The sequence below is a fragment of the Salvelinus sp. IW2-2015 genome, linkage group LG27, assembly GCF_002910315.2.
Source record: "Salvelinus sp. IW2-2015 linkage group LG27, ASM291031v2, whole genome shotgun sequence".
Taxonomy (NCBI): domain Eukaryota; kingdom Metazoa; phylum Chordata; class Actinopteri; order Salmoniformes; family Salmonidae; genus Salvelinus; species Salvelinus sp. IW2-2015.
Window position 1 is genome coordinate 37170423 of NC_036867.1, and position 26896 is coordinate 37197318.

General features: G+C 43.5%; 2 protein-coding genes and 1 pseudogene across 4 annotated transcripts; 1 reads left to right on the plus strand and 2 right to left on the minus strand.

The window, feature by feature from the left end:
• Positions 1–598: 598 nt before the first annotated feature.
• timmdc1 (translocase of inner mitochondrial membrane domain containing 1) lies at positions 599–8376 on the minus strand. 3 transcript variants are annotated; one of them, XR_002875907.1, is made up of 9 exons: positions 8276–8362; positions 7313–7610; positions 6875–7040; positions 6614–6702; positions 6421–6488; positions 3802–3880; positions 2514–2624; positions 2222–2430; positions 599–1230 (listed from the first exon to the last, which is right to left on the minus strand). XR_002875907.1 is itself a non-coding variant. In XM_023973218.2 (8 exons), the coding sequence occupies exons 2-8, from the start codon at positions 7579–7581 to the stop codon at positions 2280–2282; spliced, it is 933 nt and encodes a 310-aa protein (XP_023828986.1). In that variant the 5' UTR covers positions 7582–7610; positions 8316–8376; the 3' UTR covers positions 2002–2279. The 3 variants fall into 3 exon arrangements, 2 of the variants coding, with proteins under 2 accessions (XP_023828986.1, XP_023828985.1); XM_023973218.2 differs by lacking the exon at positions 599–1230 and having other exon boundaries at positions 2002–2430; positions 8316–8376; XM_023973217.1 differs by lacking the exon at positions 599–1230 and having other exon boundaries at positions 2002–2430.
• Positions 8377–8431: 55 nt separating this feature from the next.
• Positions 8432–13942, minus strand: poglut1 (protein O-glucosyltransferase 1). Its single transcript, XM_023973087.2, has 10 exons — positions 13818–13942; positions 12734–12830; positions 12447–12590; positions 12088–12223; positions 11786–11907; positions 11531–11690; positions 11343–11401; positions 10691–10858; positions 10490–10546; positions 8432–10350 (listed from the first exon to the last, which is right to left on the minus strand). The coding sequence occupies exons 1-10, from the start codon at positions 13891–13893 to the stop codon at positions 10194–10196; spliced, it is 1176 nt and encodes a 391-aa protein (XP_023828855.1). The 5' UTR covers positions 13894–13942; the 3' UTR covers positions 8432–10193.
• Positions 13943–16378: 2436 nt separating this feature from the next.
• On the plus strand, positions 16379–25678 carry LOC111953264 (calsequestrin-2-like; annotated as a pseudogene).
• The last annotated feature ends 1218 nt before the right edge of the window (positions 25679–26896 follow it).

The window sequence follows — 26896 nt, forward strand, 5'->3', positions numbered from 1 at the left end:
TATGGCCAAACAGTTCTATTTTTGTTTCATCAGACCAGAGGACATTTCTCCAAAAAGTAAAATCTTTGTCCCCATGTGCAGTTGCAAAKCGTAGTCTGGCTTTTTTTAATGGCGGTTTTGGAGCAGTGGCTTCTTCCTTGCTGAGCGGCCTTTCAGGTTATGTCGATATAGGACTTGTTTAACTGTGGATATAGATACTTTTGTACCTGTTTCCTCCAGCATCTTCACAAGGTCATTTGCTGCTGTTCTGGGATTGATTTGCACTTTTCGCACCAAAGTCCGTTCATCTCTAGGAGACAGAACGCGTCTCCTTCCTGAGCGGTATGATGGCTGCGTGGTCCCATGGTGTTTATACTTGCGTACTATTGTTTGTACAGATGGACGTGGTACCTTCAGGCATTTGGAAATTGCTCCCAAAGATGAACCAGACTTGTGGGGGTATACAATTCTTTCTGAGGTCTTGGCTGATTTATTTTGATTTCCCCATGATGCCAAGCAAAGAGGCACTGAGTTTGGGAAAATTACTTGTGTCATGCACAAAGTAGATGTCCTAACCGACTTGGCAAAACTATAGTATGTTGATAAGAAATTTGTGGAGTGGTTGAAAAACCAATTTTAATGACTCCAACCTAAGTGTATGTAAACTTCCGACTTCAACTGTATGTTTTAAAAGCCTGTCATTGTTTTGTCTAAAACATGCTGCCCAGTGCCCTGAAAATAAATTCCATACATTCCTAATGCCATTCTAATCAAATTATTTAAATMTTAACTGTAGGCTAGCCTTCCGCTGGGAGGTGAAGAGGAATGCATTTCTTTAGTAATAGCTCCCTGGAACAAAAGGAGACACTATTGCATTACATTTCAACAAAAACTAATTTGCATAATAATGCTTACATCACTTGTTGATCTGAGCAGACTCCCTCTGATAGGACATGAAATGTAATTCATTCAGATGATGATTGAATTGAATTACACAATCATAACTTAATGACACACTAAAGCACATGGCTGTAACCGATCGMCACTGACCAAACCTTTAAAAGTAGAATTAGAATGTTAGCTGTGTTAACTAACGACTCGTCTCTCTTTCCAATCTCCTGGCTATTTGTTGTCAATCTGAGTCGCGTTCCGAGCCCCAGCTGTTAGTGTGCCACATCTTGTTTACAGCAGGYGCAGAGGCTATGTTTGACCTAGTTGCTGCTGACAAGCCCAGGGGCCAACATCACAGGCCTACAAACAGACATGGAAACACACAGATTGTAATTCAATTTTCATGTTTCTAGACACACGCCCCACTGRCATTAAGAAAGAATAAAGCAGGTCAATTCCATGGTAACAGAATGCTGAGACTCCAATTTTTCAATTCTAAATGTTTTTTTTTTTTACCAAAATGCATTTACTTGAACAGTGCAGATGCAAAGTTTGGTAACAGAAGGATGGCACAAACAGCACAAACCGTTCTTCTGTTAKCAAACTTTGCATTTGCACTGTTCAAAGAAATGTTTTTGTAAAATGTTCAATGGAAATTGTTAAAAGTCGTCCTTGTGCATAGAGTTTTATGGTTTGTTTAACTTTGCAATCATTGGTTTTTGTTTGGCATACATTTTAAAGTGAAAAATCGGAGTCTCAGCATCATTACCATGGAATTGCCTAGCAGTCGGTTGCTTGATCAATTATCTGAACATAATGGCAATGTGATTGTGTCTTAACCTACACACTGGGCAGCAGGCAGCCTAGCGGTTCAGAGCGTTGGGACAGTAACCGAAAGGTCGCTGGTTTGAATCCCGAGCTGACTAAGTGAAAAATCTGATGTGCGCTTGAGCAAAACACAACCCTAATTGCTCCTGTAAGTTGCTCTGGATAAGAGCGTCTGCTAAATGACTAAAATGTAGTGCTTTTCCTCAGAGTTCTTCTGAATAATGGGACCACAACTTCCAACCTCAGCCTCATGTACTTTGCACACAATGTCATGACTAATGCAGTGGATTTCASACTTGAAGATACTGTGTCATTATTGCCATTTATATTAAATATGTTGGAAATCATTTCAAAGTTCCAGACAAAGTCATCACATTTACAGTATCATTCATAATTCAGCATCAATACATATTTTGTTGAGCAAATAAGTAGGTCCTCTTTTCTATTCAACAGAACATAGAATAGAGTAGTCAACATCAAAAGAAACCAGTATGTCCTCAGAGGTGAGGAAAGTCTCACCCACCATTGTCTGTCTGTGAGGATGGCTATGATTGGTATCAGTTAGAGTATTTCAGCTGCTGTCAATGGCTGTCAGAGTCCTGGGCCACGCCCTCGTTCCGTGGTAAACTGAGCAGCTCCTGGATCTTCTGTATGTCCTGGTCTACATCCTGGATCCGCCCACTGCTGCTCAAATCACCAATCAGGTCATCCGTCAACTGCAAACGGGCACTCCTTGAGGGCGTAGGAAAAAGTGAGTGAATACTAGGAGTAAAAAAAAGTGTGTGTGTGTGTGTTTTGATGCCCATMGAATGTACCATTCCGCCAGTTTTAGTTCATACAGCTCTCTGCGCTCCCTCCTCCTCCTCTCCCGGACRGTTTCTCCRGKCAATCCCTGCATGGCGATGATCAGAACTCCTGCCGGCACCCTGAKAAGAGATGACATGAGCCGAGKTGACATCACCTTCATTCCAACATGTCAATGTTCTGCGTCACATTAAATTATGTCACTGTGGCTGTCACTTACTCTCAATAACCCTCAGACTGTTATACAATACAYAGAGTTTGGCCAACTTCAGAGCTGGACGCCATGTTGCTGCCTCTCTGAGCATTTAATTGTTTCACTCATGAGTATCAATCAGGGTTTCATCTATCCAGGTTCCCGTTATCYACTACAGCTCTCATTCCAAACCCCCTAAACATAGCTTAGCATGAAGGGCTGTGGTGGCTGTCACTCACTTAGTAACCCGGCCCGCCCCTATCACCTCGTCCATGTGTCAGGACTATGAGGGAGGTAGGGGCAGACATTTGGAGCGTGATGTGTTATCTGATTAGCTGCCTGCTTTCATTTCTCCCTCCCCCCTCCCCTGCACCTGGCTGAGGCTGTGGGTGCTCCTGGGGCTGTTTGCACACATCAAACACACGGTCCAGGTGGCTGGGCACTGAGGCAGACATGGACAGCGCTCTGCTTCGCTCTGGAGACACAGCAACATGGCTTGAATGTTGGATCACATACACCCAGTCCATTACTACTCTAAAAACCTTCACTGACACATTAGATATACATACAAATCAAAGACTATGTGACAGACATGGAAGGGGGAAGAGAGACAGGAGAGGAAAAGGAGGGAGAAGACAGGTGAAGAGGAGATGACAGAAGGGACTAGTGCAGCAGCGATAGAGGGAGCTGGATGGAGATGAAACGCTGGCGTAACAATGGGGTGGTAAAAATAAATGGGCAGCTGCTGCCTTGGCCTCTGTCCCTGCTCTACTGCCCAAAACACAGCCCTCTGCAACGCACATGAGTCCCTCTGGCACCCAGCYCATGGCTAGGGGGAGGGAGGGGGGCTGGAGGGTTGGGAGAGGAGTAAAGGGTGCAGCTGGGAAGCAGAGGGGTTGCAGGGAGGGGGCGCAGCTGGCAGCCAGAGACTTGCTTCTGACATCCTTCAGGCTTCATAGTTCATATTTTACCATACTGCAGGGTAAGCCTGGACTATCTGGCTCCCTCAAACTACTCCTCATACCTCTTCTCCACTGTCAACACTATTACTCCAGGTAACCACTTTGTTCAAAACTAGCCCGCCATTGAAAACCCTCATATCTCACCCCATGGTTGCTCCTATGGCCGTGCCTGCCACCAGTCCCCCGAGACCCAGGTTCAGCCTGAATAGGCCTCCTGTCACAGCTGCTCAAACCCACACAGGCAGGAATGTCATACTCACACATTTACAATAATCCCACTTACTGTGCCTTCAGAAAGTATTCATACCCCTTGACTTATTCCACATTTTGTGTTACAGCCTGAATTCAAAATAAAATAAAATCTCTCACCCATCTACACACAATGCCCCATAATGACAAAGTGAAAACATGTTTTTAGAAATTAGCAAATTTATTGAAAATTAAATACAGAAATMACTCATTTACATAAGTATTAACACCCTTGAGCCAATACTTTGTAGAAGCACCATTGGTGGCGATTACAGCTTTTAGTCGTGTTGGGTATGTCTGTATCAGCTTTGTACATTGGATTTGGGGATTTTCTCCCATTCTTCCTTGCAGATGTTTTCAAGCTCTATTAAGTTAGATGGGGAGCGGCGGTGTACTTCCACAGATTGTCAATGGGATTCAAGTCTGGGCCACTCAAGGACTTTCACAGTCTTGTTCTGAAGCCATTCCAGCGTTGCTTTGGCTGTATGCTTGGGGTCATTGTCCTGTTGGAACGTAAATCTTTGCCCCAGTCTAAGGTTGTTTGCAKTGAAGCAGGATTTGCATGTATGTCTCCATTCATTGTTCCCTCTATCCTTACCAGTCTCCCAAGTCCCTGCTGCTGAAAAGCATCCCCATAGCATGATGCTGCCACTACCATGCTTCACGGTAGGGATGGTGTTAGATGGGTGATGAGCTGTGCCTGGTTTTCTCCAGACATAACGTTTTGCATTCAGGTCAAAGAGTTACATTTCTCTCTCATCAGACCACATCATCTTTTGCCTTATGCTCAGAGTCTTTCACGTGCCCTTCTGCAAACTCCAAGCATGCTTTCATATGACTTTTTCTCAGGAGTGCCTTCCGTCTGGCCACTCTCCCATAAAACCCAGATTTCCCAATGGAGACCACTGTGCTCATGGAAATTTTCAACACTCTAGAAAATTGTTTTATACCCTTCCCCAGATATATGCCTGATCACAATTCTCTCTCGGAAATCTACAGACAGTTCCTTGGACTTCTGCTCTTCTGCTTCTGCTCTGACAAGCACTGTCAACTGTGGGACTTTATATAGACAGGTGTGTTTCTTTCTAAATCATGTCCAAACAATTGAATTGGCCACAGGTGGACTCCAATGAAGTTGTAGCGACATCTCAAGGATTATCAAAGGAAATTGGATGCACCTGAGCTCAATTTGAAGTGTCATAGCAACYGGGTGTGAATACTTATGTAAATTAGATGTTTTTCATTTTCAACAAATTAGCTGAAATTTCGAAAATTGGTGACATTTTTAAAAATATTTAATCAATTTTAATTCCYTAGAGCTCAGAGACAGGATTGTGATTTGGAAAGGCACACATCTGTCTATATAAAAGGTCCCACAGTTGACCGTGCAAAAACCAAGCCATGAGGTCGAAATAATTGTCCGTAGAGCTCCGAGACAGGATTGTGTCGAGGCACAGATCTGGTGAAGGGTACCAAAACATTTATTCAGCATTGAAGGTCCCCAAGAACACAGTGGCCTCCATTCTTAAATGGAAATAGTTTGGAACCACCAACTCTTCCTAGAGCTGGCTGCCCGGCCAAACTGAGCAATCGGTGGAGAAGCGCCTTGGTCAGGGAGGTGATCAAGAACCCAATGGTCACTTTGACAGAGCTCCATAGTTCATCTGTGGCGATGGGAGAACCTTCCAGAAGGACAACCATCTGTGCAGCACTCCACCAATCAGGCCTTTATGGTAGAGTGGCCAGATGGAAGCCACTCCTCAGTTAAAGGCACATGACAGCCCGCTTGGAGTTTGCGAGCATCATGCTGTGGGGATGTTTTTCAGAGGCAGGGACTGGGAGACAAGTCAGGATCGAGGCAAAGATGAATGGAGCAAAGTACAGAGAGATCCTTGATGAAAATCTGCTCCAGAGCACTCAAGACCTCGGACTGGGGCAAAGGTTCAACTTCCAACAGGACAACAACCCTAAGCACACAGCCAAGACAACACAGGAGTGGCTTCGGGACAAGTCTCTGAATGTCCGAGTGGCCCGGACTTGAACCCGATCAAACATCTCTGGAGAGACCTGTAAATAGCTGTGCAGCAACGCTCCCCATCCAACCTGACAGAGCTTGAGAGGATCTGCAGAGAAGAATGGGAGAAACTCCCCAAATACAGGTGTGCCAAGTTTGTAGCATCATACCCAATATGATGAAGACTCAAGGCTGTAATTGCTGCCAAAAGTGCTTCAACAAAGTACTGAGTAAAGGGTCTGAATACTTATGTAAATGTGATATTTCTGTTTTCTGTTTTTGCTTTGTCATTATGGGTTATTGTGTGTAGAATAAAAAACGATTTAATACACTTTAGAATAAGGCTGTAATTGAACAAAATGTGGAAAAAGTCAAGAGGTCTGAATACTTTCCTTAGGCACTGTATGTCTTACAAATTATTACTGTGAAGTAGTTGAATAAGTGTGGGTGRGTATAATACATTGAGGTATCCTCTCCATTTGGGTGTTGAAGTAACTCACCTCCTGCTGCTGCGTAGTGGCTGAGGGTATACTTATCTCTGTACACAGACAGGCCTGTGCTCACAGTGCTGACAGAACACACACACAGAGAGCGAGAGAATCAACCAATGTCACTCAACACAGGAGAACAAACTAATATAGTGGCCACAGAGGAAAGAGTCCCATACTGAATAGTCATGTAGTTATTGTTTACTTGAATAATGTGACGAAGGCTGCCACTCTCCAGCTCCACCTCCAGCCATACCTCACAAAGCCCCGGATGGCTGCGTTATGGGCAGAWCGCTGGGGGAGAACAACGACAACACAAAGCCTTCATCAACACAAGACAAACATTTTTAAAAAAAATTGACAGACAATGTGCTTTTGCTGCACTTGGGAAATGTATACAAAAGCACTGACATCGTATTGCATGTATGTAATGGCCTGCTGTTAATTCACAACCGCAGACACTCACCACAGCTTCCACCCGGCTGTGGTATATCTCAGCCTGGTGGAGCTGGATGAACCTCTCCCTGGCGTGCCGGGCGGCGGGCAGCCCTCCGTAGATCATGCCGGCCAAGGCGGCAGCGAAGGTACTCTTCACCACGCTGGAGAGCTCCTCAGGATACTTCTGCATTTCACTGGGAGCACAGGAAAGGGGTGTAAAAACAAGCTTTAAAATCAAACAYAGCATTTTTAGACAGCCAATGTATGAAGCCCTGTAAGGCAAGTGATGGTTATGCTACACTAGAAGTCTGGAACCTTCTAAACTAACTGGAACCTTCTAAACTAAGTGCAGGCTAGAAAACTCATCTGCTGCACAGGTAAGCAATGGGGAGCGATCCCCGATGGTGATGGGTTTACTCAGCTAAGCCACAGACAATAGGAGAGAGGTGTCACGGTCATAACTTACTCCCTGTCGAAGAGATCCTTGATGCGGTCCCATCCAGTGTCTGGGAACTCTGGCTTGCCCACGAGGCTGGGCAGGGGGGAGGGGATCTGTACCGGGGCAGGAGCCACACTGTCAGCTGCATGGACCCTGGGGAAGAGGAGGCCCAGGGAMGGCATGGCTAGCTGGAGGAGACCCCCCAGTGGTCTGGTGCAGAGGGTGCCCTGGGGGGCAGAGGCTGCCTGCTGACACGGGGCTGGGGACGCCCCAGGCCGTTCAGGAGGATGCATCATGAACGCTTCACCAACAGTGGGAGCTGGATCTGAGAACACATGGCCAGGAGCTAGGATGTTACACTTATGTTACAGCTAATCCTTCTGCTAAATAAATGCCCCTTGGGCAGAGGAAACGAGAGAAAATGGACAAAACACAAACAGTACAACAGCTGTTTTAATACCGCATCTGACATCGCATAGTCATTAGTGTGTACAATAGAATACCTACTGTACATTACTATACATTTCTAGAGTTGGTATTTATTGTAATGGAACTTTAACACTTGCTGGAACATTGATAAATACGGTCTACACTGGCTGGAAATTATCAGGCTAGCTACAATCAGCTGTTATGACATATGGGTCAACAACACCCAAGGTAAAGATGCGCACTTGGGTAACCTATCCTATGAAGCAGACTGAACGACAATAGATATGTTACGTTTGCATTCAAGTGGAGCAGGTGAGGTGACACGGTTACCAAAGACGGTACATGTCTTTACCATAACTTCACGTTCTCAAAGCATCTTGTTCCATGCGAACAAGCAAAGAGCTAAGGGAATTCATCATGCTAGCTAACGTTAGCTGTGTATGCGAACTTGTTCAGCAGTTCCGTGCTTGTGAAGCACAGTCTATTATTTGTCTAACGTAGCTAAGCATAGTTATATCGCAGACTACGTTTGAACGGTTAAGTTGTTTTCTGAGTATTTACCTATTTATTCTGAAATGTCCTTGTAGTTTGTCTTTCCTACCTGCTGCTGATTTCCACCGGCACACCCCTGAACTGCTAGCAAGTAAATTAAAGCTATTTAGTTGGAGAGCACCCCCTTCAGGTGGAGGACCAAACATACACATTCATTGGAGACAATTGTGCATTTACTTGATTTGAATGGTTTATTACAGAGTTAAAAATGATACATTCGATATAAAAATGTAAAATGTAAGGAAACAAAACATTGACAAAAGGCTGTTATTGCATCATATCACAACATTGTCATTGTGTTTCAAGCCAAAAAAAATAGCATCAATTACTATTAATTAAAGCCCAACAGACAAACCAAAACTATTCCACCGATTTTGCAGGCGAATCAACCTGCCCATGATAGAGTATTGTATGCACAGAGATTGTACTGACTAACCATGAAGATCACATCATATGTTTTGACCACAAGCTGAACATAGTTTTTTGGCATTGCACCTTGTACTCTTTGGTCAAGACAATACACAGCGCAAAGTACCTTACATTCGTGTATGCCACAGCTGTAGAATCAGAGAACTAACACATACATTCTACAATGGGAAATCTTGAACATATTAAAAATMTCAGTTCCATTGTGGCTTATACTCATCATTTCCAAGGCAGGTCCAAGTAAAGTAGTGTAGTGACAGTGGGTTTGACATGTCATTCTACATCAATGAATCACGTTCTATTGGCACTTGGTGTTGAGTGTAGTTATTTACTGCTTAATATGTAGTGTTTCAAGCTTCATCGTATRGCTACAGTATATGGCAATGGTAGTGTATTGTTCTTCTTAAACAGAGGCAACACTCTGAGGTGAGGAGTGTTTTGGTTGTGTTTGTAGTTGAATGGACCACTGGCAATAAAATGGAAGATGTAAGTATCAACTCCTGAGCAGCATACAGGGCTTCTGTCACACACTAGAGGGCAGTATGGGAAAGCAGATGGAAAATGGGCTTTTAGATGAAATTTCCCAGAATCAACCAATTTCATAGATTTTTCACACAATTTCAGTGTGGGGTGAGAACTGATTTRGCCTAATAGCAAACGCTATTAAGCTCTTTATAAATCCTCTACCCTAAGTTCCTTTTGAGGCATAAAGTCGCTGATATTTTGYGCATGGAAAGACTAAATACCAGGCCTGGGTTCAAATACATGTGTATTTGARAATTTGTTACYTAAATACAGAGAAAATAAAGTATTTTCAAATAATGTGGCCCGAATCAACTACTTGTATTGGAATTATTTGAAAGTACTGTATTTTCAGAGGGGTTGGGTTAAATGCATTAAACACATTTCAGTTGAATGCATTCAGTTGTACAACTGACTATATATCCCCCTTTCCCTTTCAAATACTAATTTCAACATCAAAAAATGTAATGCCTGGGCTAAATGCATGGGAGTGTATTTGAGTCAGCGTATTTGCGTATTTTCAAATACATTCCAATATTCAACTATTTGTCTTTTCAAATAAAAAAATACCTAAATAWTTYCTTCCAAATATATTTGAAAGTAATTCTAATACCCTACACAGTATTTGAACCCAGGTCTGCTAAATACAAACTGTAAACTGTGTGATAGAACCAATATATACAGTATCCTACTCTTTCTGTGTGCTAATCCCAATGGTAATTTCAATCCCAAATAGCCGCTTTCTTCTTATAGCGTTTTTAAGCTCCTAAATCTTCTATAACACAATACTTTAAAAAGGTACTCCATTACATCTAACCCTATGAAGAATCTATGGGGAGACAACAGCCTAAATGTGAAGACCAGCAATTCCTAATTCTAAGACCAGCATTAGGAACATTAATAAGCAGTGTGATCTGCCGCTATCTATTGACTGGAGCTGCCTCCATATAGTCCATACAGAGTGACCCCCCTGGCTCGGTCACAGTTCTGTCCTCCCATGCTTGTGGATGACCTGATTGTAGTTAGTCTTCCTCTGGAGTTTGTACTTGAGCAGCCCACCAAACTCAGTGAGGAGTSTCTCCCAGTAACACGACACGTCCTCCATCCTCAGGTGGTCCAGGATGAACCGCTGACCCCTGGAGGCAGAGGTTGGTCAACTAACATAAYTCAACAATATCAATAGTCTGATTATTTAGCATGCTACTGTACAAGCTGTGAGAAAMCAGACAGTTAATGTAACCAGTCTAAAGCCATTTTTTCTAGTTTCTAGATTACCTAACGGCAATCTCTTGAGCGACGTCATCGTTTTCTTTCACAAACTGTAGCAGTTCCCTGGAAAGACAGAAAAAGGGGACATCACTATATATATAACAGAGAACATTCAGACATTAGACAAACCACATATTCCACTACACTACCCATGGAGCAGGTTGACAGTTGAACAGTTATGATACACAGCCAAGCCAGACAGGTCACCTGAGGTCAGAGAGGTCCTGTTTGACAGGSATGTAGTGTACCCASGGCAGCAGCTGGGGATAGAAGAACTCCAGCCACTCCTCCCCTACATGGAAGACCAGAGAGCCACACAGGAACAGGTGCTTGAGGCGGAAGCTGGCCGCCACGCCCCGGAAGTTGAACAGGTACCTGAGGGGTTAGCGGTCAGATGATGAGGTAGGAATTGTGGTAGAAATCACACAGTGTGTACAGGGTAAGGTAAAAGTTACCCTGTCCTTGGTAGTCTGCAACGGGTGGGGCCACAATGGTGAGGTAATGATTTGGAGCCCTGGCCTGACGTACAAACGTAACTGACAATGCACACCTGTAGTGTTTTATTCCATTGCTGAAGGTTTAAGATAAATAACCAGGGTTAATTAACAGACCTTTGGAACAGGTAATGGAAGTTTCCCTCTCAACTCATGAAAACCAGGGCCATGTTTTCTCGGTCAATCTAAAAATCTCTGAAGCTAAAAATATATATATATTTTTAAATTAGTCTAATTTTATCCAGGCTGACCTGGAAKATGCCAGTGAGTGTCAGAGAGTGAAGCCACATCTATGCACTTGATGTAAAACATTGTAAACACAAAACCAAGCTCAATGCAATTCCACCATAATATCTTGTTCTTACTTGTATTGACAGTGCTCCACCAGGGGAATCTCCTTAGCTGGTGGTCTACCTAGTGTGTCCTAAGAAAAAAAAGAAGAGGCTATTGAACAGTTGTTGATGTTGATATTGCGGTTGAAAAACATAACAATGCTCTCAGTGCATTTAAGCCACTGTCACACGGACATTTGCATTGGTAGTTCCAGACGGACCTTCTCAGACTTCCAGGCCTGGTTCTTTGTGTACTCAGCATCCACCAGGTCTGGAGCCTCTCTGGACAGAAGGACCAGGGGGTCCCTCTCAGGACTAGTCCTGGAGCCTCTGAAGAATCCTCTGGACTCTTTCCTCTTCCAGGGCCACTGTGCTGCCGATCTAACACAGAGTGTTTGTGAATAACAGAGAAAATTATCTGGTAATATAAATAAAATACAAGTGTTTCCTTGTGTCACAAGGAGGTCAAAACCAACTTTTTAAGGTCATCCCTCATGAGGTCCCATCGTCCTAGTCCAGTGGGATATATGGGCCATACCGCCGGGCCCCCCTCCCAAAAGGTCCAGGCAGGATACATMATGTCCTGGTAGTCGGCAGTCTGAATGCACACCACACACTTTCATTTTACACACACAAATGCCATCACATTGGACAACTCTCTTTTACTACTTCCTACAAATATATATACATTTACAAAAGTAAAAACATTTCTAAATAASATAAACAAGCAACACTGTTGTGTGTGTGTGATGAGGACATGTATGGTCGCAGAGCTGACCTTACTGAAAGACAGGACAGGCAGAATAGGCTGCACCCAGCCTGGCACCTGAGGGTAGTCCCGCACGTTCACCACCATCTCCACGTCTGGCAACTTGTCAATCACCTGCAGGATGAAGTGCTCCACCCCACTACACCTAAACCAATCAGAGAGACAGACGGCTGAGACATGATGACTATCATATTAACTAGCTCACTACTGATATAGGCCTAAAGATAATACATTTTACTAAATGATCGACCACTAATTAATGGATTATCATACAAAACCAGGGTCTGATTTCTAAGCTTGATGAGAAACACTTGCACACACAAACTCAGATGTGTACACAGACTAATTTGAATGTTTTGTTTCCTCACCTGGCTGGGAACATACAGTTCTGTTCCCGATACAGTTTACCACTAATGATTTGGTAATGGGTGCCCACGCCACGACGAAGCGTGTCCGCCATTAGCTCCTCAGACACTCCCTCTCTGAAGGGTTGTAGGTCATCATTCAAGACACTGGATGGATTGAGGACAATGGAGAAAGAATGAAGGATCTGCTCTAACAAGGCAACCAACGGCTTTGGTTAAAAAGCTGAAACCCTTTTGTATAGCAATACTGTTCTCATAGGGAGCAACATCAGTTCTCCTGCATGCATTACCTGAGATGGCAACTGCAGTTGTATGGGCTGCAAGGCTTGTAAAGTTGCGTGGCTTTGGTGATCTTTTCAAGGTATATCTGCCACCTGCCACCATTATCTAATAAAACAGAGCTTGTTAGGCAAAGAGCATGCACTTCCTGCTGGACTAATGAAATACAGAGCAGTGTGCATGATTGCTTACACACTGAAATCCCGTGGCAAAGGCTACTTACACTGCATTGGGTTGTAAATACGGGATAAGCTAGCTGCACACTAGTATTTAGAAGAGACTGAGGTCAGGAAAGGCAACCTGGTCTCAAAGCATTTCATATTATTCTGTACATAAATCTGAGACACTCCATTTCGTATGATATGTTACGAATTGCAATTCATATGATATGTTACGTATTCCAATTTGTTGTGGCTAACGTTAGTTAGMTGGTTAACTTCAGCTGGCGGTTAAGGTTAAGAGTTAGCGTCAGCTAACATTCTAAGTAGTTGCAAAGTAGCTAAAAAGTAGTTGCAAAGTTTCTAATTAGCTAAAATTGACCATGAATAGACTCGAACACGCAACCTTTGGGTTCCTTGACATTTGCGTTATATGCCCACCCGAACAACCACACTCCTTTCCTTTAAGTAACCTTCTGTCTTATGTAACCATACTGTATTTTACTAATTTAGTATGTCGGATTTACATTTACTGTGTTACATCTAGTCTATGAGACCAGGCTGGGAAAGGTTAGGTTAAATGTCAGAATCTGACCTAACGTTACTACAACTCTGACAGACCTGTTGCATTACATTAACCAACCTTAGCTAAAGTAACAATTTGAGCCACACAGTTAATCAAATTCCTTCTTTAAAGGGATGCCTTGGGAAAACTCTGTATCCAATATTGTATTAAGATTTCTGCCCAAAAATTWAAAAAAATATTATTTCGCATGCAACCAATTGGTTCTACTTGCAAGCTAACTTYGTTTGTTAGCTAACGTTAACTGGGCTAGCTAGCTAGGATGAATGGGAGCACCTGAGAATAATTCGGTCATGSAATTTCAGTCCAGCACAGACCTCCAAAAATMTACATATTCCATAGCGTTATTGTTACCTAATCCGGCCACGATGAAATCAACTCCACAAAACTGTAAAGTTAGAAGAGGGATCAAGAGCCACGGCAGCTTCATTTTCTTCGCTTAGACAGTTAGCGATYACTGATGCTTGGTCAGCCTCTAGTTTGGTCTGAAAACCCTTACCGTAATTACAGGTATTGACGTATCTTTACCGTAATATTGGGACCGTTTGCGCATATGTGTGTGTTCTGTCAGCCTGGTCTCATAGACTAGATGTAACATAGTAAACGTAAATCTGAGGCCCTAAGTTAGTATGATATGTAATGTTTGGTATAGTCACATAAAACACATTACTTAAAGCTACAATATGTAATTTTTTGGGAGACCTGACCAAATTCAAATAGAAACGTGCGTTATAAATCTTGAATGCAAGTATAGTAAGAGGTAGATCTTCTGTCCGTTATTTCTAGGCTTCTCGTTCTTAAGTTTAGTTTTTGTGTTTTTTACTTTCGGTTTTGTACACCAGTTTCAAACAGCTGAAAATACAATATTTTTGGTTATGGAACATATATTTCACAACGATTTAGATGGTACAATGACTCTCCACACAATGACTTTTGTTACATAAACTGAAATTAGGCAAACAATTATAATTTTTAATTTTAGCAACCAAGAAATGGCAGAGCYATTTCTGCATAGTGCATCTTTAAAGAAGCACTATGCAGAAATCGCTCCTCCATTTCCTGGTTGTTAAATTCTAATAGTTTGCCTAATCTCATCACGGATAACTTTAGCATTTTAGCTAATTAGTAACTTTGCAAATACTTACTACTTTTTAGCTACTTTGCAACTACTTATCATGTTAGCTAACCCTAACTTTAACCCTTCAACCTAACTCCTAACCTTAACGCCTAACCCTAACGCCTAGCCTAGCTAACGTTAGCCACATTGCTAACATTAGTGTTAGCCACAACAAATTGGGATTCGTAACATGTCATACGCTTTGCACATTCATAACATATTGTACGAATTGCAATTCGGAACATATCATACYAAATGGATGATGGACATCCACAAATTAATACCTACCATAAGAAACTTAACATATCATACTACATGGCGGAAAACAGATTTCCTTTTACTATGTTACATGTAGCTCTGAGTCCAGGTTGGTTCTCCAATCTCTACATTGCTTATTTTTGTTTCAATGTAAAGAGGACTCAATCTGCTGCTTTTTAGATTTGAATTTGATCAAACACAAAACGCATTCAATCACAGTTATGTACACACCCTCGTTCAATGCTGTTAGTCCCTCTGACAAATATAGGACACAGACATATTACATTTGTAAACTTTTCTCTCGTGTCTTCAATGGCATTGTAAGTGTTATTTTGTCCCTTTCTACCCAGCCTTGGAGCTACATTACACAATGAACAAATCAGTATTCAGTATGCTCATCTGTACCATGGAAACACACTGTTAGTCTGGGTACCAGTCTGTTAAAATATCATTCCACTCCTTGCCATTTGGCATATGACACGGAATACAAGGATTGGAATGTRAGCTAAACACACTGTGGCTTCCTTAGCATAAACAGTGGCTTGTGTGAGGGCAATGATTACATTTCCTTCACATCTCTGAAACTGGAAACACTTATCTCCCTCACTAGCTTTAAGCACCAGCTGTCAGAGCAGCTCACAGATTACTGCACCTGTACATAGCCCATCTATAATTTAGCCAAAACAACTACCTCTTCCCCTACTGTATTTATTTAGTTATTTATTTTGCTCCTTTGCACCCCATTATTTCTATTTCTACTTTGCACATTCTTCCACTGCAAATCTACCATTCCAGTGTTTTACTTGTTATATTGTATTTACTTCGCCACCATGGCCTTTTTTTGCCTTTACCTCCCTTATCTCACCTCATTTGCTCACATTGTATATAGACTTATTTTTCTACAGTATTATTGACTGTATYTTTGTTTTATTCCATGTGTAACTCTGTGTTGTTGTATGTGTCGAACTGCTTTGCTTTATCTTGGCCAGGTCGCAATTGTAAATGAGAACTTGTTCTCAACTTGCCTACCTGGTTAAATAAAGGTTAAATAAAATAAAATAAATTGTAGATCAGGCTTTATACCTATTATTCTTTAAACACCCTACTGTATTAGGATAACATGCATGCTGTAACAGCACTTCACATTACTGAAAACACACTCATTCCAAAAATAATGGTGAACCCTCTCACTCCAGATCCACTTCTCTCCTCTGCCCCACATCCCAACTCCTTGGCTATTCCCCCGACAGCTAGAGAGATGTTTCAMCATGTCAGGCGCTGARAGAGAGACAGTGGAAACTCCCTGGGGTTCTTCCATCTATCTATCCGTCCTCTTTTCTGCAGCCCAACAGTTATTTTAATCCCAGAAACAACTGGCCTCATAAAAAGGCCCCGAAAGTGCGATAGAGAGGGGGTCACTTGCTATTTTATTGTGAGCTTTCCACTCTGCCAAAGCTCCCTGGATTCACTTTTGGGGACTTATTTTTTAACCACAGTGAGGCAGTCAAGAAAGAGAAAGAGAAAGAGAGAAGGAAAGAGAGAGAACGAGGAAGGAAAAGAGAGAGAGAGGCAGACAGAGAACTAGAGAGAGTGAAGAAGAGAGAGAGAAAGAGATAGAGAGAGTGAAAGAATACAACTAGAGCTGGAGACTTTAGGGCGAACAACAATTCTACTCTTGCTTGTTATTTTGTTATTTTCAAAACTTTCTGTTTCTTTTACTGGTGCAAATTGGTGGCTAGTACTGGCTACTATCCATTGAAGTCTCAAGGGTTATAGTTCTGTATAGTTTCCCCTGCATCTTCCAGTTCCTACTCATTGTCCATTAGTGGGCATTTCCCTCTAAGAAACATGCAGCTCTTCTGGCTGTCTCTGTTGCCCTGTCTGTACGTGACCTCTCTGTGCTCTGCAGAGCAGGGACTGGAGTTCCCCAGCTTTGACGGGAAGGACCGCGTTCTGCACATCAARGAACGCAACTACAAGAAGGCTCTGAAGATGTTTGACATGCTGTGCCTACTCTACCATGAACCGCAGCCGGCTCACAAAGGCAGGCAGAAGCAGCTTCAGATGACTGAGCTTGTGCTGGAGGTAAGAGGGCGAGAGGGGGAAGAGGAGATGAGGTGAGAGTGGAGGAGAGAGGGAGGAAGGTAGTGCAGGGATGTTCAGATGTTATAGGTCAGCCAACAGGGGCCAACATTCCTTGTCTGAGGGTCAGTGCTATCTGGGATCCTTGGGATGTCCCTATCCCCCCATTGAAGTTTAAATTTAAAATGGTTACGGTAAGGGTTAAGATTAGGGTTAGGGTTAGGTAAGGGTTATGGTTATGGTTATGGTTATGGTAATGGTTATGGTTATGGTTATGGTTATGGTTAAGGTTAAGGTTAAGGGTAGAGACATTACAAGGATCCCGGATAGTAGACGTTTCCTGGTAAGCAAGGTCAATAAGGTTGTGAATAGGATTATGGGATTATTATTCGACCCCAAGACAAAATGTGTAGAGCACAGACAAAAGGTCATTTTAACAGATGAGGATGGGGACATGTAGAGCTTTAAGGCTTAATGGTAATCACAATGAATTTATACATTTAATTTGATAATTGACATGGCAGATATATTACACATCCTAGTTCCTTAGATACGTCTTTGTAAAAGCACCTGTTTGRTCCCAAGGTCAGCATCGTCTTTCCATCACATTCAAGCTGGTTGATTTACATGTCTTCCCTCGCTGAAGTTAACCGTCTGTCACTTCAACTCCGGTGACATCATAAATAGAGTTGACATCTTTATGCGCCACGAGGACATTTTAAATYAGGATTGCTGGACACTGTGTGGACAAGAGAAATAAGTTCTGTGCCTGGACAGCAGATATATGACCATTTGAGAAGCCTTTGTAACACAAGATTTGATGTCAGAGCTTAGTCAAAGCCAAATGTTTAGCCAAATGGCACCTCAATCACACATACCTTTCTGTCACTTACACGGAAGCGTATCTGTTACAACATGTCATGAGAAAGAACAGACTAAAACTAGAATAATATCTTATTTCCCTTTTCCATACTTGATAAACGTGTCTAAGTCATTCCACGGAGGGCTGAGTGTCTGCGGGTTTTCGCTCCACCCTTGTACCTGATTGATGAATTAAGGTCACTAATTAGTAAGGAACTCCCCTCACCTGGTTGTCTAGGTCTTAATTGAAAGGAAAAAACAAAAACCCTTAGACACTCGGCCCTCCGTGYAATGAGTTTGACACCCCTGACCTAAAGAGTGAACTCTACGGGTTATATTGCTGTCATTTGTCAAAGGTTGATGGGTAGTTTCAGAGAGAGCATTACCTGGTTTCTCTTGTAGAACAGAGCAATATCATACCACCAGGACGTGATGATTATGTGTATTCCCAGGACTGTTTCTAGGTCAGCTTATAATTAGAGTTTATACAGTGCATTCGGAAATTATTCAGACCCCTGGACTTTTTCCACTTTTCATTAAATTACAGCCCTATTCTGAAATGGATTAAATGAAAAAAAATTCTATCTACACACAATACCTCATAATGACAAAGTGAAAATAGGTTTTTAGACATAAAAAAACAAAAAACAGAAATACCTTATTTACATAAGTATTCAAACCCTTTGCTATGAGACTCGAACTTGAGCTCAGGTGCATCCTSTTTCCATCGGTCATCCTTGAGATGTTTCTACAACTTGATTGGAGTCCATCTGTGGAAAATTCAAATGATTGGACATGATTTGGAAAGGCACACAAGGTCCCATAGTTGGTCCTACAGTTGACAGTGCATGTCAGAGCAAAAACCAAGCCATGAGGTCGAAGGAATTGTCAGTAGAGTGCCGAGACAGTATCCTGTCGAGGCACAGATCTGGGTAAGGGTACCAAAAACTTTTTGCAGCATTGAAGATCCTCAAGAACACAGCGGCCTCCATCATTCTTAAATGGAAGTTTGGAAGTTTGGAACCACCAAGATTTTTCCTAGAGCTGGCCGCCCGGCTAAACTGAGCAATAGGGGGAGAAGGGCCTTGGTCAGGAAGGTGACCAAGAACCCGATGGTCACTCTGACAGAGTTCCTCTGTGGAGATGGGAGAACCTTCCAGAAGGACAACCATCTCTGCAGCACTCCACCAATCAGGCCTTTACGGTAGAGTGGCCAGACGGAAGCCACTCCTTAGTAAAAGACACATGACAGCCCGCTTGGAGTTTGCCAAAAGGCACCTAAAGGACTCTCAGACCATGAGACACAAGATTCTCTGGTCTGATGAAACCAAGATTGAATTCTTTGGTCTGAATGCCAAGCGTAACGTCTGGAAGAAATCTGTCACCATCCCTACAGTGAAGCGTGGTGGTGGCAGCATCATGCTGTGGGGATGTTTTTCAGAGGCAGGGACTGGGAGACTAGTCAGGATCGAGGGAAAGATGAACGGAGCAAAATACAGAGATCCTTGATGAAAACCTGCTCCAGAGRGCTCAGGACCTCAGACTGGGACGAAGGTTCACCTTCCAACAGGACAACACAGCCAAGACAACACAGTCAAGACAATGCAGGAATGGCTTGGTCTCTGAATGTCCTTGAGTGGCCCAGCCAGAGCCCGGACTTGAACCCGATCTAACATCTCTGGAGATACTTGAAAATAGTTGTGCAGCGACGCTCCTCATCCAACCTGACAGAGCTTGAGAGGATCTGCAGAGAAGAATGGGAGAAACTCCCCAAATACAGGTGTGCCAAGCTTTTGCTTCATACCCAGGAAGACTCGAGGCTGAAGGTGCTTCAACAAGGTACTGAGTAAAGGGTCTGAATACTTATGTAAATGTGATATTTCAGTTTTTTTATACATTTGCAAAAATGTCTAAACCTGTTTTTGCTTTCTCATTATGGGGCATTGTGTGTAGATTGCTGATGGGAAAAAACGATTTAATCCGTTTTAGAATAAGGCTGTAACCTAACAAAATGTGGACAAAGACAAGGGGTCTGAATACTTTCTGAATGCACTGTAACTACTTAATTGGCTAAGAAAACATTAACCAGCTAATAAAAGAGGCTCAATTGCTTCTTGTGACAGTATAAATGCATACTAAACAGTAGCTTAACTGTTTGCAAACATCTGTTTTTCAGAAAGTTAGAAGTACCCACCCCAGTCACAACAAAAGGACCTGAGTCAAACTCCACTTTAGCCCTCTGCAGTGCAGTGGTAATTTAGAGGCCTTTGTTCCTCTCTGAGAAATTGTTCTTTGAACAGTAAACAGTGCTGACACTTACAAAGGKGTTTCTCCCACAGTCAGTCCACAGGGTGCTCTCTTCTAGAAACTTGGTGATCAAAGCTGTATAGACAAAGACAGCACTGGCTGCAGTTGCTAGCCAAAATTCCAAGCATCAGGGAGAGAGGAAGTTGAGTTTGAAAGCAGGTTATATATTTTTATTTCCCACAGTGGACTAATACAATGCTGAATTTTTCTAATAATTGAGGTGGATCATAAGGAAATAAGTGCCCACAACACCCCAAACAACACATTGTTGCTACGTTGTTGAAATATCAAGTTGGCTGATGACAAATGTTGTGTTTTGGTAAATCCGCAGCTGACTGCACAGGTCCTGGAGGACAAGGACATTGGCTTTGGGATGGTCGACTCCCAGAAGGACGCCAAAGTTGCCAAGAAACTGGGTACGTCGTAATTTGTCATATATACTGTAGGTCCCAGTGTGTTTCCTGGTCAGGTTACATGGTCAGGCAAACCCCTGGTCACAAAACACGAATATGGAAACAAGGCTTCTGAACTATTCCTTTACATCAAAAATATCAAAATYCCATAACCTCTACAAAATAGGTATTTGTCAAGGCCTGTTTTCCAGTTGGCARTCAGTCACCAATGCTTCCTGAATCCTCCTTTCCTCTGGGCCCTCAGGTTTGGAGGAGGAGGGCAGTCTGTACATCTTCAAGGACGACCGTGTGATCGAGTTTGACGGGGAACTCTCAGCAGACACCCTGTGGAATTCCTGCTGGATGTGAGTAGGATCATTAGGGGAGGGAGGGGGAGAAGAGAGGGAAAGGGAGGTAGGAGAGGAGAGGAGGGGAGGTGGGAGGTGAGAGGGAAGCAGGATAGGAGAGAAGAGGGGAAGAGGGAGGTAGGAGAGAGAGGGAAGAGGAGGTAGGAGAGAGAGGGAAGGGGAGGTAGAGAGAGAGGGAAGGGAGGTAGGAGAGAGAGGAAGAGGAGGGAGAGAGAGAGAGAAGAGGGAAGGGGGAGGTGGGACGGAAGAGGGATGTAGGAGAGACAGGGAAGAGGAGGTAGGAGAGAAGAGGGAGAAGAGGGAGGTAGGAGAGAGAGGGAAGGAGGAGGCGGGGAGGTGAGAGGGAAGAGGGAGTAGAAGATGAGAGGAAGAGAGAGGGGAAGAGAGAGGAAGAGAGAGGTGGAGAGAGAGGGAAGAGGAGGTAGGAGAGAGGGGGGAAGGGGGAAGAGGGAGTAGGAGAGACAGGGAGGGGAGGTGGGAGGTGAGAGGGGAAGAGGGAGGTAGGAGACAGGAGGGGGAGGTAGGAGAGAGAGGGAAGAGGGAGGTAGGAGAGAGAGGGAAGGGGGAGGTGGGAGAGAGAGGGAAGAGGGAGAGGGGAGAGGAGGGAAGAGGGAGGTGAGGAGAGAGGGAAGAGGGAGGTAGAAGAGAGGGAAGAGGAGATAGGAGAGAGAGGGAAGAGGGGAGGTAGGAGAGAGAGGGAAGAGGGAGGTAGGAGAGAGAGGAAGGGGGAGGTGGGAGGTGAGAGGGAAGAGGGAGGTAGAGAGAGAGGGAAGAGAGGACGGGGGAGAGAGAGGGAAAGGGAGGTAGGAGAGAGAGGGAAGAGGGAGGTAGGAGAGAGAGGGAAGAGGGAGGTAGGAGAGAGAGGGAGGGGGAGGTGGGGGGAGAGGGAAGGAGGAGGTAGGAGAGAGAGGGAGAGAGGGAGGGTAGGAGAGAGAAGAAGAGGGAATAGAGAGAGAGGGAGAGGAGGGGGGAGGGTGAGAGGGAAGAGGAGGTAGGAGGAGACAGTGAAGAGGGAGGTAGGAGAGAGGAAGGAGGGAGGTAGGAGAGAGAGGGGAAGGGAGGAGGTGGGAGGGAAGAGGAGGTAGGAGAGAAGGGAAGAGGGGTAGGAGAGAAGAGAAGAGGGAGATAGGGAGAGAGGGAAGAGGGAGGTGGAGGTGAGAGGGAAGAGGGAGGTAGGAGAGAGAGGAAGAGGGAGGTAGGAGAGAGAGAGGGGCTGGGACATTGGAAGAGAGGTAAGAGGAAGGTGGAAGAGAGAGGAAGAGGACTGACGTGTCTCTTCCTCCACTGTAGAGGGATATAACCACAGGGGGAGAAGACTTCCTAGCTCATCATGTTATAAAAAATGAACAGCCTCTGCCTTGTTAGATGATATGTAAATGCTGCATTGTAATGCAAGGCTCAGCAGGAGAACACTGTAAGTCCTCTCCCCCTTGWCTTTCCTGGGGGAAAAAACAGAGTTAGTGTTTGAAGCAATGTTGTAACTMGTAAATATAGCTGTTGGTGTAGAGTTTGAAGGGAGTAGAGAGCAAACATYATGAATTAATAAAAGATAAACGCAAGGAGTAAACTTGTATTGCTCATGTACAGTACAAACAATGCTTTTTGCCTAATACAAGTGGCAACTTTTCTGTTATTAAAGGCAACTCACTCATCACAGCCCACTCTCTCCCACTGTGTTAATGAATGGCCATGCTGTTGTGCTGCTCTGCCCCCCAGGTGTTGGAAGACCCAGTGGAGCTCATCAGTAACCCTATGGAACTGAGGGCCTTTGAGAGGATGGAGGAAGACATACGCCTCATTGGTTACTTCAAGGGAGAGGACTCATGTGAGTCTGTGTATGCCTAAGCATGCATTATGGGATGGCCTGTTCACACGAGTCAAACAAGTGAATTGTGTGAAGAACTGCTGTTCTTGCCCTATACTCCCCAGAAGCACACTACACCACATAGGACCTAATAGAGGCAAATAGCCATTAAGCCAGCTGCTAAAAAGACACTTTGTTCTGGGCTGATCTACACTCCTTCTTGCCTCCTGAGAGGCTTTTAATAGCTCCTAGTTCTCTGTCTAATAGGTCGAGAGCAATTATAGACAGTGCTGCTCCAAAGAAGAAACCGAGACACGAGAGAAGGGAAGATAAAATCTCATATTTGACAGAGGCATGATGCAGCTTTTATTAGGAAAAATCCTATTTGGGAGAGAAGATTGTAGGTCCTACGGCCGTGACCTTAGGGCTTTATTGAGAGGATAGCCTGGCGCCTCAGAAGCTGGATGTAAAATGGTTCTGTTACTGAGGAGGAGGAGGGAGAGAGATTACGCTGGGAAATTGAAATTGAATGTCAACCCATGTTTTCCTGATCACATAGTTTTCTGAAGGAAGATGAGTTTTGAATGCAATCCTGCCAAACTGTAATCTGTTTCTTTCTCTCCCTCTTCTTCCATTCTATCAGACTACAAGGCGTTCCAGGAGGCCTCAGAGAGGTTTCAGCCCTACATCAAGTTCTTCGCCACGTTCGACAAAGCTGTAAGTACAGTACACTCCACAAACCTGAATCAAGTCAAACCTGTGTGTGTGTGTAGACAGTATCGAGGTCAGTTTCTACACAACATCAGTGATGGCTAAGTATGTGTGTTGTGATGCAGACGGCGAAGCACCTTTCTCTGAAGATGAACGAGGTGAACTTCTATGAGCCCTTCATGGAGGAACCAGCCATCCTCCCTGGCAGGCAACTCTCAGAGATGGAGATAGTGGAGTTTGTCCACCAACACAAAAGGTAACCCTAAAAAAGATTTCATTTCAGGGCTCGAACACACCAATAGCGTTTGCCTGCCGAACACACCAATAGCGTTTGCCTGCCGAGAGTGAACGGTGTGCAAACCGATTTTACATGTAGAATCGCGTGAAAATGTTGTCAGTCAGACTTCACTGAATGATCGATAGATGAACAGGAGATCCACATTCAATGCACATTCAATGCGACCCTTTAGTTCGGTGGTTCTAACTTCTCCCATTGGTGCAAATCATTAGAATCCAGTCATTTTTCATATCGTCCCTGATATTATTCCTTATCTCATATGGATGACTCAGTTTACTGTTGGATATTCTTGAAATGTTGTGTATCTGCGGTCTGTCTTCTGCAGGGCGACTCTGAGAAAGCTGCGTGCAGAGGACATGTTTGAGACATGGGTGAGTTACCTACAGTATTACTGTACCTCTCCCTGAGGAAAGGGAATTATACTGGTAGTATTATATGTGTACCCTTTACAAATTCAACATCCCTTTCCCAGGAGGATGACTTGGATGGGATCCACATTGTAGCCTTTGCTGAGGAGGAAGACCCTGGTTTGTTGATSTTTATTTTCCCATTTTTAWAGCTGGAATCCTTAATGGTGAAACTGCAACGTCCGTTTGGGATGTTACAACAACAAAGAAGTTACTGAAAACAACAGACACGAAATAGAACAGAAGAACATGTACTCCAATCTTCTCGACACACCTCTCATCCATTTTGTCCACGAAACAAAAACAATAGCAAAGGTGCTGGGGCYGACAGTGGCGCTGTTTCCCCTAATGCGGATTCCATATTTAACACAGTACATGGATAGACACACAAATGGGTGCGTACAAATATCTCTAAGCTGTCCGTCTGTGATTTCTCCAGATGGTTATGAGTTCCTGGAGATCCTGAAAGATGTGGCCAGAGACAACACCAACAACCCTGAGCTCAGTATAGTGTGGATTGACCCTGATGACTTCCCACTGGTATGACCTCTGACCCCACACACACCATCATACTATATATGATGACRTATTTCATCTGGTGTGATTGTTCAGCTTCATAAACTGCACCAATGCTTTGTGTCTGTCTCCCCGATCCAGCTGACCACATACTGGGAGAAGACCTTCAAGGTGAACCTGTTTAAGCCTCAGATTGGAGTTGTGAACGTGACAGACGTAAGTTGAGCTCTCCTTTAACTTAAGTTGTGTTCCACCTGTTGGTTCAACGTAATGGTAAGATAATATCTGTGGACGTCTCGTTACAAGAGAATCTGTATGACCTCTTGAGCCGAAGACAAAATTGAATTGGATGATTGTGGTTGAACTTTGACCCCCACTGTGGCAGGCGGACAGTGTCTGGCTGGACATGTCCAACGATGAAGACCTGCCCACAGCTGAGGAACTGGAGGACTGGATAGAAGACGTGCTGTCTGGGAAGGTCAACACTGAGGATGACGATGATGTTAAGGATGATTATGATTATGACGGGGTTGACAGAGAGGATAGGCACCATGGTGACGATCACGAGGATCATGGAGACTATGATGACCATGATGACAGTGACTAACCTGCAGTCCAGTAGAGATTTCATGGGTTATGTTTTATTGAAGAGTCCGGTATTTTATCTTGTATTTTCATGGAAATTGTAGGGTGAAATGGTAGTTGCATGAGAATGATCTAATAGTAAACGCTTGGTTTCTTTGGGATTTATTTAAATAAGTACATGTATAGCCTTTACTGCTTGATACRAGGTAGTTATCTGTAGTGTTCAGTTCTTTSTACTAGAAGCACTAAAATAASCAATTGTTACCATGCAATTTCTCAGACCATAGCAAGTAAATACTTAATTAGACTGTGAAATAAACTGCAACACCAGTACATCATAGAATGACTTTTTACATTTTCTAAATAAAAGCTCAAGCTTCTTTATGGAGTAGGATTGTAAAGGTAAAGGTTCTTATGAGTCCAGGTTGTGTTGTCTTGATTCCATAAATACTTGATTGTATAACTATGTGATACTGTATGAATAAATGTAATGTAACCTAAAGGTTTTGGTTGTGTGTATGCGTGTGATGTGTGTGTACCAYTGGAGGCTGGTGGGCGGAGCTATAAGAGGACGGACTCATTTTAATGGCTGGAATGGAATTAATGAAACGGTATCAAACATATAGAAACCACGTTTGACTCCGTTCCATTTCTTCCATTCCAGCCATTACAATGAGCATGTCCTCCTATAGCTCCTCKCACCAGCCTCCACTGGTGTGTACGTGCAGTGGTGGAAAATGCTTAAGTAAAAAWACTTTAAAGTACTACTTAAGTTGTTTTTTGAGGTATATGTACTTTACTTCACTATTTATATTTTTGACAACTTTTACTTCACTACATTCCTAAAGAAAATAATGCAGTTTTTACATTTCCTTGACACCCAAAAGTACTCATAACATTTTGAATGGTTAGCAGGACAGGAAAATGGTCCAATTCAGGCACTTAATCAAGAGAACATCTCTGGTCATCTCTACTGTCTCTGATCTGGCGGACTCACAAAACACACAGAGAGAGCTTCAGAGCTTCAGACCCCTATCATTACAGAGGCTCCTTAACTCTCCCCCTCAATCAATCGTCTCTTTTTCTTTGATTTTGCACCTGCAATAAACCTCCCTCTAAGTTCCCCACAAAAAAACGAACACGTTTTAGGGCCACATTGTTGAGCTGATAGAGGTCATCTCCATCCTGGGCCTCATTCATTACCTACTCTTATCCTCTTTCTAAGGGTCATGAAACTTTTCATAACATTAACCTAATTCTCCTAACCTGATACATTAATTCTCCTAACCTGCTGTGTAAGTTCTCCTATACCAGCTACGAAAAGTCAATTTTAATAAAAGCTGTATCCCTTCTCGACCAAATCCTTTCTTAGTCCCCATCTTCCATGGAGCTTGTGCTGGTCACTGAATAACCCAACRCCTGAACTACATGCCAGCCGCTCTTTGCATTTACTTCAGCCATTATTCATGTTGAACATCATCACGTTTTGTCGTGACACGGGTATCAATAAAACTGAAGGCCCTGGAGACTCTCACTGGGGGCCACAACCATAATTCACACACTCATTCTGGTCTTAAGTGTTTTCACTCCCCGGTTCCCATGGGGCAGGGAGAACATGCAGTGATCTGTCCTGTCGCCTACGGATACAACCTCTTAGCTCCTCCACCACATCCRTTCAGCCATAGCATGGCATGTTTATGTATTTTGCCATAATCCAAACATACTGT